General features: G+C 44.4%; 1 protein-coding gene across 1 annotated transcript in view; it reads right to left on the reverse strand.

The window, feature by feature from the left end:
- Positions 1–16952, reverse strand: part of FOXK1 (forkhead box K1) — a gene marked incomplete at its 5' end in the record, with an annotated part of 30280 nt that extends 13328 nt beyond the window's left edge. The window contains 6 exons of the mRNA XM_017734291.1: positions 758–1039; positions 1718–1884; positions 3005–3198; positions 4914–5060; positions 6336–6492; positions 16693–16952. Of these exons, the coding sequence (XP_017589780.1) occupies positions 758–1039; positions 1718–1884; positions 3005–3198; positions 4914–5060; positions 6336–6492; positions 16693–16952 (1207 nt within the window). The remainder of the gene's footprint in view (positions 1–757; positions 1040–1717; positions 1885–3004; positions 3199–4913; positions 5061–6335; positions 6493–16692) is intronic.
- Positions 16953–18792: the final 1840 nt, after the last annotated feature.

Genomic DNA, 18792 nt, shown 5'->3' on the forward strand with positions numbered 1-18792 from the left:
AATGGGGCACTGCCTGCACTTCCAGAAGCACATGCTTTCCTCTAGGAATCCAGGCCTGCAGAAAGGAAGGGCTCAATCATTTATTTACAAGGCCATCCTGAAGCAGAGTTGCAGCCTTTCCCAGGCTCTCTCTTTTGGCTGGAAAATGTAGACGCTTTCATAGCCAATATACAGGCATAATACTGGTATTGGAGATAATTACAAAAGCATGAAGTGACAGGAAAAGGGGGAATGGCTTCAAACTGAAAGAGTAGGTACAGGTAAGACATTATGAAGAAATTCTTTCCTGTGGGGGTGGGGAGGCCCTGGCACAGGCTGGCCAGAGAAGCTGTGGCTGCCCCATCCCTGGAAGTGTCCAAGGCCAGGTTGGAAGGGGCTTGGAGCAACCTGGGATAGTGGAAGGTGTCCCTGCCCATGGCAGGGGGATTGGAATGAGATGATCTTCAAGGTACCTTCCAACCTCCATAGATGACTCTATATAATACGAGAATTTTAAGCACTGCATGTTTTTTCAGGCTCCAAAGTCTCTTAGTTTTGTTCCCCAGGAGACAAGGGAGCACAGTTGTCCTGCTCTCTGGTGGAAGCAAAAAATTGGAAGAGCTCTCATTTGGTTTAAGTTTTACCTGGAGAAACATTTTTTTTAAATGAGCCCTTTTTTTAAGGGCTCAGTGCCCAGTGAGTGAAAATGTTCAACCACTCTCCCCTCCAAGCCTGCTCAAGACTTATTAGCAGAGTAGCAAGGGAGGTGAAAAGCTACCTCGGTGGTCACCAGCTAAGTCCAACACTGCTCCTGCAGCTTCATGAGCTCCTCCTGCTGTGCCCTGGTTTGTGAGGATGTATCCATTTGCAGAGTTTGCAGAGGAAGTCACCACTCGGACCATGGTGACAGTGGGAGCTTGTTGAACCACGTGGATTGCATGGCACGAAGGCTGCTGAGAAGTCACTATTGATGCTGGCATGTAGGCCACTGGTTTGGCCACCAGGGTGGATGGTCGGGGAGGGACAGCCATAATCACTGGTTGGGCACTCACTGGAGATCCTGAACAGAAGAGAGAAGCACATGTTACCAGGAGAGGCAAAAAGACCACCACTGATTTCATCTGTGCACTTCCAGTCTACTCAAGGCTTCAGCACTGGCAAGGCAGAAGGTAGAAACAAAACAAAAAAACAAACCAAGGCTTCAAAAATACCACCTTCAAACTTCTCCTCCCTAATGTGCACAAACACTACTTGTCATCTGAGCACATTTCTGTGAATAAAAGCCATAATAAACATTAAGAAAATCCCCCAAACCAAGCTTTCCTTTATGAGCTTTGCCTTCCAACTTCACCCTACACCTCAGGTCAGCACAGCTGACAAGCAGATATTTACCAGGCCCTGGCCACAGCACCAGAGCTTGGCGTAGCCAAGTCGATCTTATCCAGAGGCTGGTAAATGAGTGCAAGTGAGCTGTGTGCTGCCATGGCTACTCTGCTGTCAGACCTTTACAGCCACCTAGTTCAAGGTTAGATCAGGTATCTCTACACATTCTGCCCCTCCTCCAAAGAGTAGTAAGAAAAATGGTTTAAAGTTGTACTTGCACCATCAGTCTCTAACAACAAAGTGGGGAGAGAGTCCCGGATCCTCCAATAACACACTGTAGAAGCCTTCCTGTGGTGTCCTTGGCATGGCACATGGGGCAAGTGAACAGCCACCCTCTGGAACAAGAGCTACTCACCAGGTGCACTCTGGGAATACCGATACTCTGGAACTGAGGCCAACTTTGACCCAAAGTCGTGATCGTGTGGAATGGGTGAGCCCTCCCGTGACAGGCACTCTGGAGTCTGTAGGCCACTAGAGTGAGGGGACAGCAGGCCAGGGTGAGTAGGGGAGGCAGGAGCACTCCTGAAACACCAAAACACAGCGTTGGCAAGTGCAGATGCATTTTGACCACAAGACAGCAGCAGAGACCCGGAATCATGTCCAGTACAGGATTCTCTAGGAAGGACAGCCTTTCCTCCACAATATCCTCCCTGCTAGGAAGAGCTGAAAGGTACACAGTGACCCCACAAACACTCCAGCACTAAACACCGTTGGGTTATTCCTTGCGGGAGGGAACTGGACCCTTCAGAGTAGGGTTAACATTTCATTGTTAGACCCATTGCTGACAGAGAAACCTCAAATGTTGCATGCTCAGATCAGTTTTACAGCTTCAGATCATTCTCAAAGAACCTTTGTCAGAGTTTGAGAGTGACAGGGAAAAGAAGAAAGATGCAAGTAGAGGCAAGTGTCTGGCCCTGCATACGCTTACAGAGCAGCTGCTTCCCCTTTTCCCTGTTACCTCCCTCCCCAACCACTTGGTTCCCACCTCTGGCCCCAAACATGTGAGAAATTGTACATTTCTTTAATGACAAACCAGAATAAAAAGCTGAAAAATTCTCCTCCTGTTTCCTCCACATTTTAACAGACAGAAAATAGGAGGTGTGGGAAGAATGTTCCATGAAACTGCTCCAGCTAGTGCTGAATTCCAAATCTTCTCATAGTTACAAGGCTCAGAGAAGCTGTCATTGCACAAGGCAGTGGAGCTGACTGGAGCAGCCACACAGAACTCCCGTTGCTTCACTGCTGACAACAACCATCATCCTGATCTTCCCTATAAGAGAGTGTTTTAAATACCACAGAAGTTATTCCCACTATGATCTAATCCACATCTAAACACAGCTTTCCTGAAATCAGAGATTGCCATCTGAAAACACTTACTCCAGTGATAACTGCTTTGAATTTCTTTGAAATGATGCCAAAACAGATACGTTATTTGATGCATTTTTGCAGTTTGATTCTGGAATTTTTTTTTTGTTAAACACTTAAGAAGTCAGAACAATTTTAAGATTATGCCTCAGGACTAACTATATCACCTCTCAAACTATAAACAGCAGCGAAGTTTACTCACTATACTTCAGGAGAAGTTTTAGTTTATTTTCTTTGTAATGAGTTTGGCACAGAGATGAGAGGAAATTGAAGTTACCTGGAGGAGAGAGGCCCAAAAGGTGTTCGAAAGCAGGACACTCCTCTTTGCCTTCTTTTTCTAAATGCTTGTTCTACAAGTTTGGCTTCAGAGGCAGGGTCAATTCGCCAAAAGGAGCCCTTTCCAGGCTCCTCTTGGGAGCGTGGGACTTTAATAAAGTAACGGTTCAAGGAGAGGTTGTGCCGAATGGAATTCTGCAGGAAGCAGAGGAATGAGGTGATTATTTTACCATGAAGAAGTATGTAACAAAGACAAATGGGTTGCACCACACAGCTTGGAAAAATAAATCCACCCTGCCAGAATCAGTGTTGAAGGTAGAAACAAGTCACTCAACTCACACAGCTTCAAAGTCACAGAACAGCAGCAGAAAACCTGGGGAAAGGTGTCAGTTTCTCCTAACCAAGCTGAAAGATGGGTTTGCTTGGTACTAACTATTAAATACATCTGGAGCCAGGCAGAGCAGTGACTTCTCTGTGGAAAGCCATGAAAGCAGAGCTTTTGCTGAGGCAGGGGGAAATCACTGTAAACCACATCAGAACCCTCTCGAAAGACAGGCTTTATTCTCGGCAAGCGGAAAAAGTTGCCTGAGCCTGTGCTAACTGCTCACCTGCCAAACGATTACCAGGGTGTCCAAACATGCCCTAGAGGACACTGCATCTCACAGTAATCACAATGCAAGGCAGCCAACATGCCCTCAGCCAGCTCTGGGAGGAATCCATGAGCTGTGTGGCACTCTGCAGCTCTCTAGATGATGACAAGACTGTTCATCTTTTCCATTGCGACAGCCCATCTCTTACAGGCCGTAGCGCTGGCTTTTGGGCTGGGGAAGGGCTCAGCAAGAATCAGTGGGCACAAACTCATCCCTCTTCCACTTTCAAAACAAAACAAAAGCTTTTCTAGCAGGTTTAGACAATCTCTTCACTGGTGAAGCCTTACAATGCCACTGGAGAGGAGAGAAAAAGGCAACTTCACTCCCTGCTGAAATGCAGCTCTCTGAAGCAGGATGCAGCAACTGGTTCACAAAGCACAACTCTGCTGAGCAGGTTAGGGCAGGAAGTGAATTCCACAGTTAATTAGAACTGCAGGGAAAAGCCAGGGAGGCAGAAATGTATTTATTCCAACTGCACTCAAAGTGCACCAAGCAGTACTGCTCCTGCCAGTTGCATACAGTGAAATCAGCAGCTGTGAGAGCCTTTGCAGCTGTATTAGCATATTACATTCAAATGACAACACCCATGGCAGAGGTGTGATGCCAAGAAAAAGTCTGAAAGCAGGTGGAGCTGAGGTTCCTGAAACTTTGGAAGCAGCCCTCAAGTGAACATTGAAGTTTGATTTAGCATGTGTTAACCACATCCAAACTCTCCTATGAAGCTGCTCAGGTTTCCTTGAGTACCACAAGGAGTGCATGGACTCCCAGTTTCCCACTCAAATTCAAAACTTGCAAACTGTGACTTAGGCAATGCACTTGATACACTGGGAAAACAAAACATCTGTAATGATTTAAGGTGCTATGATTAAAAACTGGAGCCCCAGTTTTAGGTTGGATATCCTTGGTTTGGACAAATCATGCCAAACAAAGGTGAGGTAAAGGATTAAGCAAGTACCTGGGCAGAGGAGTGACTGACAGCAAGGATGTAGGCAAATAAAGTACAAAATGAAAGACACAAGACTACAGCATTAAAAGAAGAACCAGAGAGCCCAATAGTAACATTACATTGCCCTGCAATGTATTCCAAAAAAAAACCCCTAATCCCCCACAAATGAACTAGTCAGCTTGTGTTAAACAAATTCACTCTGGGAACAGTCAAAGCAGCTCTATTCCCAGTGCCCCAAATCTTTAATAAATGCATTTCAAAGCAGATAAGCCCTGTCAAAGTAGTTTAAAAGCTTGTCAGTGCCAAGAACTCACCTGCCAGCCTTTGTCAGCAGTCCTGTAATATGGATAATGCTTGGTAATGTGGGCATAGATCCCACTTAGTGTTAATTGCCTGTCCTGTGCTGAAGATATAGCCTGCACAATTAGCTGAGCATAAGAATAGGGTGGCTTGGATTCATCCTAAGCAAGAAAACAAACAAACAAAAAAAACAAACAAAAAACAAACAAAAATTTAGTCACTAACAAAGAATTCCTACAGTGCAGTGTACCACAACCCAAACTTAAAAAGCACATTGGGCTGTAATTTTCACTGATGCCAAGAGAGCAGCAGGGCAGCTAAGAGAGCAGCATTGCTGTTTTATGCTGCCACCACCCCATTTAGCACAGGCATTTGTGTGCAAACAGAGCTATAGGGCTGAGCCAGATGAAAACTATCTCCCCTTCCCTCTCCACACAAACACACAAACCCCAACTTCAACCTGATTCCATTCCCCATTGAATTTCCCACGCATGCTCACACCAGCACAAGGGACAGGGTCAAGACAGGCAACTGGAATCAAGAAATAGAGAGTACAGGTACATTCACTGCTTTCTGTGTTCATGAATTAAAGCCTTCACTTCTGCCCAACTACACTCTGTTAGAAAGGTTTCAAGCAGTATGCTATCAGCCCTCCTCCCAGCAACAAGCCCAACATGAAACCTGATCCCATCCCCTCCCTACTCCAGCAGGATTTGTTTCATTCTAGGAACTTTAATTTGTTTGCTAGACCTCATATTTCCAACTCTTTGCATTAGTCCATCAAGAACAACCCTTCTTGTCTCGAGGGAGAATTAAGACTACAAAAAAAAGCCATCTAGTAGTGTGCTCCTCCACCCAATCCCAAATCAGGTGGTTTTGGATCTGGAACTTTTAACTTTGATCTGAAGATCAGCTCACCAAAATTACATTTTATCATTCTAACTAAGTTATTTTTTAATCTAAATTCCACTTGCTACTCTCGTTGTTTAACGCCTACTTGACAGGCCTTCATGTTTGTTTTAAAGTCTGACTACAGACTTCTCATGACAAGGATCTGGCTTCTTCCCCTGCTTCTGCTTTCTCCAACTGTATTTTGCAAAATACCATTAATGAAAAGAAGAAAATGAGACACTGAATTTTATGTGCCTCTTCTTTATGGGATCTTGATTTATCAAATAAGCAAAAAGTTATTCTTGCTTAAAAACTTTAGTGAGTGATTTGAATACATTTTGGGCAGCTAAGCAAGCAGAGACTGCCACTAAGCCACGGACAGTTTCAAGAAATGACCTTAAGCATCTGGAGGATACTGTACACAGCACCCTTATGGCCAGGGTGTTCTTAAACCCCTTTGAACTCTAACCAGAACTAGCAATAAAGCCCCAGGATTTAATAATCCTCCCAAGGAGCACTGCTGGGTAAGTAATGTTTGTGTGAACCTTTGGGCTGTCCCCGCCAGATGCATCTGCCTGCTGCTCTGATGCTGCCTTTGCTGCATACTCTGCTGCCAGCTGCAGATCCGAGGTAATGTTGTGAACAAAACGATATCCTGAGGATCCAGCACCACGTGGACTGGCTGGGCAAGAGTTGGGAACACTGGAGAGGCAAAAAAGAAAGAAATACAGTTGTTACTTCATTTATGAACAAGGCATGCAGCTCTTACTCTCGAAGGTACAGTAAAGCTCTCTGGTCATGGAGAAACAGATGCAATGGCCTTTCTTTTGCCCCTGTGGCTTATCCAAAGCCCAGACAGATTGAGAAAAAACCCACCAGAGATAAAATTGGAATTCCTACAAAATCCTGACACTCCCTGCCACATACACTTCCTGCAATCACAACAGGGCAGTGTTTCAAAGTATTAAACAACTCCTTTGTGTTTAGAGAAGCACTTAAAACTTCAAACAACACACGGTGTATCAGGGATGAGTATTTAAGTGAAGGAATAGTTTGTTATTATGACTTGTGAATGAACCACACACCAATCTCCTTGTAACACAGATCATATTTAATCAATCCTTCTAACAGACAGTTGTTCTACAGTATCAGAGCTAAAGCATCCAGAGCAGGGACCTGCCATGAAGGTCCCTGTCTAATACCACAGCTGAGCTTCACAAGCCCATACCCTGACACCATACAGCTGGGGACAGGGGTTTCCTTGATTTGCCCCACACTCCTGCAGCCAGCAAAGGGGAGCAGCACTCCCTGCCTACACACATTGGTAGCCCAACATCAGTTTTGGCTGGAAAAGGCACATTCAGAGTGGCAGGGCCACCACAAGATGGCATTACAGGAACGGTGACTGAGCACCACAGGCTGTGAAAGATGATAAAAAGCTACAAACACATAAAAGGGGGCTATAATTTGCAACATCACTCAGGCACACAGAAATGAGTGCTACAAGATGAGAACTAATTAGAAAGGCTTGTCTAGGGATCACACGTCCTTGATTTGTGGGGTTGGAAGGATCACAGAATCAAAGACTGGTTTGGGTTGGAAGGGACCTTAAAGATCACCTTGTTCCAACCCCCTGCCATGGGCAGCGACACCTTCCACTGGACCGGGTTTTCCCAAGCCCCATCCAACCTGGCCTGGAAGGATGGGAGGAGAGGGATGAGTCTGGGAAGCTGAAGTTCCCTTTTTCTGTCTCTCCCTTGTCCTGTGCTGTCCAGAATTGAGGGATGCAGTGCCAGAACAGCAGGATGCACAGCCAAATCCCAGGATTACAAATGTCTTCTAGGAGCAGAGAAACAGTAAACAAGAAAGCAAACCAATACACAGAAGATTTACATAGCGAAACAAGCAGTTCAAATTGTATGAAAAGATGCAAATTGAAGCTCACAGCTGGAACTAGAATTCAGTAAAACTGGCATAAACAATCCTCTTACTGGTAAAATGTCCAATAACTGACACAAACAAATGCAGTAACTGACACCCATCAGAGCACTGCACCAAATGCTGTATGAAAAAACACACAACACGGTCCCTTCCTCAAAAGGTGACTGTCTGGATACACACACACATAGGGATGGAGAGGAAGCAGTGAGACAACCCTTGTTTGCTCAATGGGCAATACCTTGGGTGCAGAAGCAATCTGACAGCGTAAGGAATGACCATTTCCTACCACAGTCCAGCCTGTAAACGGAGAAGTGCTGCTACTCCTTGGGGTGTCTCTGCAAATGGCTGCAGTGCTGAGCTCAGCACAACCCAGACTGGTTTCTTTGAAAAGTGAATTACAGGATGGGGGGGCTGGGGGGCAGAGAAACGGCAGCAGAAATATCCAGCCACAACAAACCCTTGCAACAGGGAACCCCAGCTCACCCCTGTCCCATATACCAGCCTCGTACAGCACCTGGTAACCCTTTCAGTTCCCACCAGTAGTCCTTGGAATTAATAGGTGATGCTGTTCAGAAGCACAGCAGAAGGGAAAACTTTCAGGCCGTGCAAGGTACATAATGTTGATGAGCCTGTACTTATAGATCCCCCTTTGCCAGAGATAAAGGCATTTCTTATCCAGCCTTTCAAAGAGCAGAGACCTCTTTGTGCAGGAAAATGAATGAAAATTTGCTACTCCAAGCTTTGGAAATGGATAATACTAAACCACAGAAGACACTCTTGATGTCTTAGTATTCGCATGAGGAGCTGGTGTGAATTTAATTATTCTGCTGTCATTTTTCAATAGCTTCTTCACATACACACTTCTTATAATGTGCAGATAATTACAACTGAAAGCCATTTTCATACATGAAACAATGACAAGCCAAAAACACAGCGATTCTTTTTGTGTTTGGCACCAGAGCAATTATTTCAACACACGGGCTAGAAATGGAATAGGATGAAACAGAGTTTTCTGATTTTGTTATTTGTCTGCAGAAATACACAAACAGCAAACCACTGAGACAGCAGCCAAAACTCAAGACAAAGATATGGAAGAGAGAAAAGTTCTCCAATAAATCCATGCTCTGCAGAGCTGTATTTCCTGCTTTTTCTTTTCCTTTTTAATAAATACATAAATAAAAATAGATAAAAGAATTTATTCCTTTATTCAAGATCAGCAGAGCAAGCAGCTCAGCTTTTGCCTCTCCAGCTCTAGCTTCTGAATTTTAAGTATGATCTCTTGCTTAAAAAAAACAAACAAAAAAACCCAAAGGGAGAAACCCATCCCTTGCAGGGCTGTGATTCCCTGGAGTGCTGACAAAGCCCCTCCAAACTAAGGTGTTAATAACTTCTAGAAAAGCCAGCCTCTCCCAGCAGATACTCACTGAAGAACACAATCATGACCATCCCCTAAAGAAGCAGCTGCCTCTTGGGACGACCACAGTGATAGCCAAGGATTTGGAAGAGATACTAATCTTTTATCAGAATGAAGCCCTTTTGTCCAGGTAGATCTGCTTCCTTTCAGCCTGGATCAATGATCAAATCATGAGATGTGAGGACAGAACAAACACCAGCATGTACCCACTCCATGCACAGACAGGGTAACACATGCTGCTGAGTGTTCAAGCTCTCAGTCAATCATCACAGCTCTTCAGAAGGGAGGCAGAAAGAGCTGACTACTGGAAAAAACAAGGAGACACAACCTGTTCCCCTCCCAACATGGGACAGGAGTGAAGAAACAGTTTTACTAAAAATACCCCTCTGAGGGTTAAGTTAAAATTAAACTTAGTGCAGTCAAAAGAAAACAAGCAAACACAATGCAGTGACATCAGTTTCCTGGAGTTCCTGGAATTCTCCTCACCACCCAGATCCAGAGGCTGGCTGGGGATGCTTGCATGCACTCACACCCCCTTTAAAAATATTATGAAACAAAGAGTTTTTTCCTCCAAACACCAGTTTGTGCTATAAAACAAAAATCAACTGCAAGGACAGTAATAATGATTTGCTGGATACTAACATTGCATCAATACTTGGCCATAACTTGATCCATGTTGATACTATAACCTTTCACTGAGAAAAGCACAGCAAGGTCTGCAATTTTACCCTGCTCTGACATCCTAACACACTGCTGTGATCCATGCTTACTGTCCATGCTGGCAAACTTAGCTTACAAGCAATCCCAGCTAATTTGGGTTAAGATTGCCTGTTATGGAAGAGAGCGTTTTGGAGAGGAAGCAAGTGTTTTACACCACTGAAAGACACAGAGCATGGAAGCAACCAAGCTGCATTTACCCACAGTCTTAATCCCATGGTACCATGGTTAATGCGCCAAGTGCCAGAGATCTTTGATATCCACTGAGGATTCAGCATCTCAACTTGAAACACTGACTGCAGGCAGCCACCGAGCCACAGTTTTCTAAATACCATGCTGAGAACTCAGCTTTAGAATCAGACTACAACCACGTGCTGAATCACACCAGTCCTCTGCAGCATGTTTTCCATTTCAGACTTAACCCTTCCTTGGCAGGAAGGCCAGAAAGATGAGGGCTGAAGGCAGTGTCTGCAATACACTCACCCACGTAAGTGGCAGGATGCCTTTTAAACACGGGGCTTGAACGTTCTTTGTAGCACCACGATTCACTTTCAACTCCTGCCAACAGGAACCCAGCCTGTAAGTTCACAGCACTTGCTAGCAGCAATTAACTCTAAGCTGCTGAAGAGTGCGTACAACGTGCTGCATTGCTATTGGAATGTTCACAATCAGTTTGTTTAACCATAGAATCAGCCTGCAAAAACAGTGTGCACGGTACATTCACACCAGGACACTCTGTGTTGCTTGTCTACTCTAATTAAAAAAAAAAAGAAAAAAGAAAAAAGAAAAAAGGATAGAGCAGATCCAGAGAAGGTACTGACAGGGATAAGTAGGATGACTAGAGATATAGAATGGATTTCATGCAAGAAAAAATTGTTTAAGGCAGAAGCTGAGGTGCAAAGTGACAGAGCTATGAAAACAAAGCCAAGAGGAAGCGTTTAGCTCCTGGCCTCTTGCAACAGAAGAGATGGTGAGCACAAAATGAAACTAAGCAGCATGTCCAAAACAAAAGAAAGTGCTTCTGCTTCTGTGGCTACACTGTGGAATGACATCCTGTAAGACAGGGCTGATTATAAAGTCTGTGTGAATGCAAAAGGCCAGTACACAAGTTCTTGGGGAAGGGGAAAGACAGGGAAGCCATCAGGGGCCTTGTAAGACAGATAGTCAGGAAGTTCCTGCTCCAAGGTAGTCTCCTGTCCAAGAAAATGGAGGCAAACTACACCTAAGTCAGCATTACTCTGTTTTCTGTGTTCTTATATGACCCCCAAGATACCCATGTCTGAGGTAGAACACTGTGCTAGATGGATCTGTTCCCTGGGCACATTGAGATTCTCACGTAAAGGTTTCCACAGTCTCTCAATACTAGGCACATTTTATGGACTAGGGGGTAATAAAAATAAAAATGAAGCAACAAGTGCTTACATTATTTATTTATGGTCATATTACAAGTCTGTGAACAATCTGGAAACAGAAACACTCCCAAATTCCAGTGCCAACTTCACCAGAAGGAGAGGCGGTACTAGAAAGCAGGGAAGTTGCCCTATTACTCAATTGAGGGATCAAGCTATGGAGGCTAAATTTAAGCCAGGTATATGGAAGAAGCACCTATCCTTTCTAGGACAAAGAGGAAAGATTACCTGGGATCCCATAAAAAATTGTTCACCTGACTTGGAATCTGTACTGCTGAAGAAGAACAAAACCACTGTTGGTTTAGGATATGGTGTGCACACAGCAGTGCCTTTGAAAATTCCCATGTGCACATTTGTGAAGCAGGTACAGAGACACAGCAGGGATAAGAGTTACAGCCCTGGCAACGCTGCCAGTATACAGATTCCAGTCTGACTGGGCATTTTTTAAGCCCCTGTTGGGTACAGAGAAAAAAAATCACTATTTCTTAAAATTCTCCCCAGTCTCTTCCTTGAATGCAAGCTGGAGCTGCATTGCCCTGGGCACAGGGACTATGGTTAGAGAAATAGCACAAACCTCTGACTACCCCAATACTCCACTTCATGAGCCTGCAAAAAAGGGCATGAAGATACAGGGACGCTTTTTACGTGCAATAAGCAAGAATCAGGTCAAAGTACAGCCCTTGGACTTGCGAAACAAGCCTTTCCACGATACACCAATCAGCAAGAATGGCTGAGAATCCTCCACTGCTCTCACCTTCCCCAGCCTAGCCCCAAAATCGTAACTCAAAGAAAGGCGAGTCCTTGCACGTTGCATGTTTCAGACAGGTTTCAGAAGCAATCACAAGTGGTGAGACTGCCAAACCAAGCTGGATTTTGATGTGAAAGGAGAAATCTGAGAGCTACCCTGCCTGCTTAATGCTGAAGAAAACCAAAGCTGTCGAACAAGCCACAAGTGAGAGAAAGTGAGCTATCCACAAAAGGTGAAATTGTTATTATTCATCAGTGCTCCAGTGGTTCCCCTGGAAAGGAAGTGACTTCACTCTGACTGTGGATTCAGTGAACATTTTATACTCTTTGGCGAAGAGGAAGTGCTCCTGTAGCTGGTGACATCTGCAACCCTTCCTCCAGCACATGGCTTGGCACATCTCCTCTAGCACACAGTCCATTATCTGCAATAAACATGCGTAGGAGCTCCCCAACCCAGCATAGACTGTTGCTTCTCTTATGTGATGTATATGCATCACCCTCCTTGGCTTGTGGTTTGGAGACTTGGGTGATTAAAAATAATCACCACTCTGTCCAACTATGGGAGTTGCCTGAGCTGTGCATTCTGCCTGAGCGCAGGAAGTAACGTGTAACTGAGACGATGCAAAAGAGCCTGCAAAAAACCTGCCTTGGAGCTCTTCAGCAGCATTTCAGTTCAATGGCTCACAGTGCTCTGGGAAGAGGCAAAGCCTGAATGAAATGGAGCAAGGAATATTTATGCATCCTGCTCCAGTGAGTGAGTGCATCCACTGAAGCCAGTTTTCATCCAGCTTCCCCCTACACACCTTCAGAGTAAATGTGCAAGTTCAGAGTAAATCCCAAAGTTGTGAAACAGCAGTGCAATCCTAGAGCCCATTAAAAAGCCCCCCCTCTTTCCAAACCAAGTCTGGAACAAAGCACAGCTAGCATTTGCAGGTCTGCTGGAACATGGCTCACACATACTCTTGTCAAGTTTTACTGAATGAAAGCTCAATACATAATTTATCTACTACACACGCTTGTGAAGTAGTAATTACACTATGCATGCATAAAAATCAGACAATGAATTTAAATGACCTGTTAAAGGCCACAAAACAAGTTGGTGGCTAAGTCAAGATAATTGCAGCTACCTCTGAGTAATCCCCTATCAGAGCATGCAATGTGTTACAGAACTCATTTCTCTCAGTGAAAAAAGGACCATAGCTTATGAAACCAAGCAATTCAGCTCACATCTTCTGGTTTACTAATCAAGCTCATAGAACAAAAGAAGCTGATCTTTCATTATTCATACCATTAACTACATTGTAAACTAGTTATTAACCCTGCTAGTAACAGCCAAACATGGGCAGGCACATTAAGTACTACCAGTTAAAATACAAATTCGGGTTCACACACAAATATGTACCAGTTTAGCTGTTAACACTGAACCTCACCAGGCACGTTTCAAGCAGCAGGTCTCACAGGGTCCTAAGGACTCTTACTCCTACATGTCAAAGAAATTTTTTTACTGATAAAGACTGTGTATGTGAGCTAAGAATCCGTGCCCTTTCTGTGAAAAAACCCAAACAAGTACAAGACAAAGCATTCAAGCCCAAAGTTATTCTGGTGCAGAGATAAGGCAGAAGTAGCACTTGTAAAATATGAATGATAGTACTGACCTCCATAGCAGGACATTTAGTATTTCTGTATTGTAGTGTGTGTGTATGTGTGTGTATATCTATCTATCTAATCTCACTGAGAACATAACTGCTGTTTAGAATAGGGAAACAAGTACAGAGAAACAGTTTAATTTCCACAAATATTAAAACCACCCCAGCTCTGAGGGGCAGGGCTGCACAGAGATGCTATTTGGTAAACTGAGTTAAGTTACTGCTACAGGGCCATTAACACCGACTGGACTACAGTAAAAAGGAAATGGAACACTGTAAATCTAAACTCCAACTCCGCAAGACTGAGACCAGGAAAAGAGTCCTGCATCACAACTTGTCTCTGTGAATGTGATAATAATCCAAGCACAAGCCACCCTGGGGATTGGGTTGTAACACAGAGTCACATATATGTAGATGTTGCACATCTATCACAAAATCAGGCAAAGATAAGTGTTTGCAGCATAGGTGAGGAACTTTGTGGAACCACTGTCCCTCAAAGAGGATCCTCCGAACTCAAGGTGCAGAAACTTAGTCATGTACTGATAGGCTGCTCCTTAACTCCTGAAATTGTGACTCTGTTCTATCTCCCAAAAGGTAGAGCTGAATTCAACCAAACCCCACATGATTTTCACAGAGCTTTTCTATGCCTTGAACCTACTAAGATGTGATTTGGTGCTACTCTGCCCTTTCATATGTTATGCAAAATGGCAGGCTGCTTCTGCTGAGTTCTTAAAACCACAGCGGCCTTTTCCTTTCTGGAACATGCAAGTCTGATTTTTATAAAAAGGAGTTTTGAACTCAAAGCAGGAAGAAATAATCCATGCCTGTTTGTAACCCTCACAGCATGCTGCCAACCAACATTTTCCCTTACAGCTGTACAACAGCATTCAAAACACATCCACACACACGGCCCCTCCTGGAGACAAAACACCTAGCTGAGAAAACAGTGAGCACATTTCTCCCCAGGAGCAAGCAGGAATCTTGCTTTCCAAAGCTGCTGAGGGTGGCAGGTTTGGTTTTGTTTAACTAAAGCTCATTCCCTCTCTAGGCGCTGCACTTTGCAGAGAGAAAATAAATAGGCTGGAAAAAAACCCAGAAGCTTGCAGGAGAGAACCTGCAGGGAAGCAAGCTGCAGTGTAAACAGGGAGGCAGAGCAGGGCTGGGGGTCAGGAGGGCAGGGCTGGATCTGGTGAGGAGAGTGCAGGTACAGCCCCTGCCCTACACCAGGGTGGAGGCAGGAAAAGGGGGCCAGGAGCCACTTTCCAAAAAGGAAATTTCACCCTGCCCAGGATTTCCAAACTGCAATAATTTTCCATGGGCCAATCAGGGAGGAGCAAGGCAAACGCACCAAATTAGGAAAGTAAATACTAGAAGGGGGAGAGGAAGGAGGAGGAGGAGAACCCAGCAACCACCTCCCAAAGCCACAGTGGGAGAGGGGTCTGAGTTCCACGCTGAGCTCCACCAGCCCTCCCAGCCCTGCCTTTGGGAAGGAAGAGAGGACGCTATGCCAGGCTCACCCAGCACTGTGAAGCCACCAAGAGTGCAGAGAGCTGCCCTGGAAGCCAGATGGCCAGAATGCATAGCTACATGCTCCCAAAGGAGCATTCCCTTCTCGGGCAGAAACACCCAAATCACTTTCCCAAAGCCTGGCCCACAGGGGAGAGCTGCAAGACCCTGCTGGGGTAGAGGGGCAGGCTGAAGGGGCTGAGCAGGGATGTTTACAAACGTGTCAGCCCCTCCTCTGTAAGCAGAACTCGGAAATGAAAGGGCTTTGGCAAGCGAAACCTCAGATGTCTTTTGAGGTTTCTGAAGACTTGGCTGGATTAGCTTCTGCTCAAGACAAACGGATGCAATCATTAATCACCCTTAGTAAACACTGCGTTAGGGGCTGAGCACAATTCAACACTACTATTTCCACTTTCTCCTTATGCAAAAGAAACATTCTCAGGGAATCAAACACCAGTGGCAGGCATATGCCAGAGTCAAAAGATACAGCCTCTGTTAGCAACACAAACCACACTGTGCTGCTTTGCACAAGATGACTGAATGGAAACTAACTACCATATGTTGGCAAAGGAACCATCCCCCTCCCCTCCCAGCAACAAGCTTCATCTAAAAAGAGAAGGTTAAATATAAACTAAAAGCAGTGCCTGAACAGAGGACTAAAACCACAGCTACCTCCAGCCCCCTCTTTCTAGAATATCTGCACTGCACATCTGTGCAGCTCTGTAAGACGGTCGGAAAAACCCAAACAAGCCTCCAGATCATGCAAACCCAAACCAGCTTCACTGTGACACTGAAGTCTCAGTCTCAGCCACGTAAATTTGAATACTACTCACTGAATTAGTGCTGTCAGAGGAGATTTGCATATTATACCTTTTTACAAAGATTTCAATGAAACTCTGTAACTTCAAGTCTTTGCTGAAAAGAAAATATTCCAGACAGTAACTTGATGTTCAGCTTATTTCTACTGCACATCCACGAATCAGATCATTTACAAAACAGGATACTCGCCCAGATGTACATTCAGATTGCTACAGCCCCTCAGTACATGGTCAGCATCCTACCCCCATTTCCTTCCATTCCCAGGAAACCACGTGCCAATGGCCACCCTTGTCCCTAACTTCAGATAACAGCAGCACCACCCAGCAACAACAGAATATTACTGAGATAAAAATAAAGCAGGCAGTCTTAAGATAGAAAGTATATGCCTGCTTTCTTTTCTCCATGCACATAGGTAGCTCTGAATAAATATTTCTAATTCCATTGCCAAAGATAGACTCTATATGTAACTCTATAGTGTGAAACTTACACTCACGTTTCTCCTTGAACCCTCTGAGCTCTTAAACAAATCCTTTGTGCCCTACTGCCAGCCACCATAACGTTTTTTAGCAGTCTTGCATCGTTTTGAACACCAGAGATTTAACTAGTTATTTTTAATGGGGTATTTCTTGCAGCAAGGATTCCAAATGAAAGAGGGCTGACAGACTGATGTCAGAGAACACATTTTGGAGAATGAACATCTTACCTGATAGTGCCTGTGGGGGATGGGAGGGGACTGACCACGCTCCGGAGATCCGGCTCCGGGATGTGGATCTTCAGCGGTGATATTTGAGGGTAAAGTGGCCGAAGGGGATGCGTTGAGGCTTCCTCTTTTACTTCCTCTTTATGGTATAAAGATGTGAACTGGATCTTTATAACCGTGCTAGGGAATCGGAAAGTACATCTGGAAGGGAAAGAAAGGGAAAAGTCAGTTTCACGGATGATACTGAACGTATTTAAGAGGTTTTGTATGCAATTGATGAATTAATTCAAAGTCCACCATTCAGCATCTTTCTGCCCAGTATCTTGGGTTGATTTACTGATCATTCATAAAGCTCTGTAAATATATCACAGTGAATCATAGATCACTTAGTGATTAGATGCAAACTGAAGGTTTGGGTAAGTTCAGTGATTTCCTCAAGGCCATGTATTCAATCAGTGACTAAGCAAGATGCACTCCTGTAACAACAAACTCTTGGGTTCCTGAAATGTATCAAGGACTAGGATCTATTTTTAATTAGCTCATTGCACACATCTCAGGAAGATCCAAGTCACTAGAAAGCATCAAACCACAAGCGACAGGGAGCAAAACAGCCATAAAGTCCAGACAGAGCAACAAACAGCCTCCAGGTAAGACTAGAGAGCTTTATTTAAAGACTTGCCTCTATACATTGTATAATTGGTATCTATTTATATTGGTGCACATGATGCTAAAGGATCATCTAGCAGGTTTCAGATTAACATATATTCATTTAGAAGTGCCTCCCTTTAGGGTTACAGCTAGCTGGGTTAGAACAGGGCCTCAGCAAGCCTATGGGGGCCTCATTTCTTCTCTAAGTAACACTTCTTTCCAATTGTTATTCAGGAAAAAAAAATCATACATCTACAAGTGCAGCCTTCAGGAGATGCTGGGAAATTCAAAAGGAAATAAGCACTGACATTTTCCATATCTGAACAGAAAGCTTTCTAATTTCCAGTGTCTACAGTGAGCACAGGGCTGTGAGAGCGAGTGTTCTGCAATTCTTCTTATTGCACTTTAATTAGACAATCATGTGCAATCAATACAAGCTTTCCAGGGATCATTTCACTGATACTAAGGTTAAAGCAGCAGGAAATAAAAACCAGGTTTCACCGTGGGAAAGGCCAGCAGAGCACAGTAATTGTGCTGGATTCCAGCATCTTGCCTATAGAAGGAAAAGAAGGGATCTGGGTGATGTTGTTCTAGCACTGTAAGTGCTGGTGCGGGCTGAGCAGAATTCTTTTAACCAGTGCATTATTGAACCCTACCAGGTAACAGAACAAGGTGACAAGCAAGTCAGTCTGTTTTTTGTGACCACCTTGTCTTAATGCTGCTATTGACAGAAATGCAGCTCTAAAACACACTCGATTGCTCTTGGTTCTTTGGCACAAGCTGATTGTGCTGTAAGGTAATGCTCAAAATTATCGTTCAGGCATGGGAAGCTCATTCCTATCTCCCACCTCATCTCTCAAATGAGCTGGCTCAGCATTCAGTGGCTCACAATGGCTCTGCTAGTACAGCAGGAGTTTGCATTGCATTTAATTCACTTCAGAGATCCTGCCACCTGCACTCATTAATGCATTAAATAAGAACATCATTGCTGGCAATGCAGCCTAATTGTGTTTATCTAACCCTTCTAAACAGGGTTCCCCGCAGACTCAACATGAAGGCATAGTTCAAAACAGTAGGGTCCGTGCCTTGCAGTGTCTGCCAGCAGCAGGCACCAGCCTCCTGAGATGAACCTGAAACAAGGATGTTGAGCCACTGCCCTGGATTTTAAGCTTTGTACTGCTACATGGATTTGCTTAAAGAGAAAAAGCTCAAAGTACATACATTTGCAATGAGCATCACACGGACTAAGGCTCAAAACCAGTATGAGCAAAGCCTCATCATTTCTCAAGCCCTTATCAGGGAAAAAGCTGAGCTGCCTGTCAGAGAGCGATGGAATTCTCTGCTGTAACACCAACTGCTCAGCATTTTCCAACATCTGAGTCAAGGACAAATCAGTCCCTGTTCAACAGTGTTCAGTGCAATCCCAGCCTGCTGCTGATCAACAGGCCTGACTAC

The sequence above is a fragment of the Corvus brachyrhynchos genome, unplaced genomic scaffold (assembly GCF_000691975.1).
Source record: "Corvus brachyrhynchos isolate BGI_N302 unplaced genomic scaffold, ASM69197v1 scaffold5, whole genome shotgun sequence".
NCBI lineage: Eukaryota > Metazoa > Chordata > Aves > Passeriformes > Corvidae > Corvus > Corvus brachyrhynchos.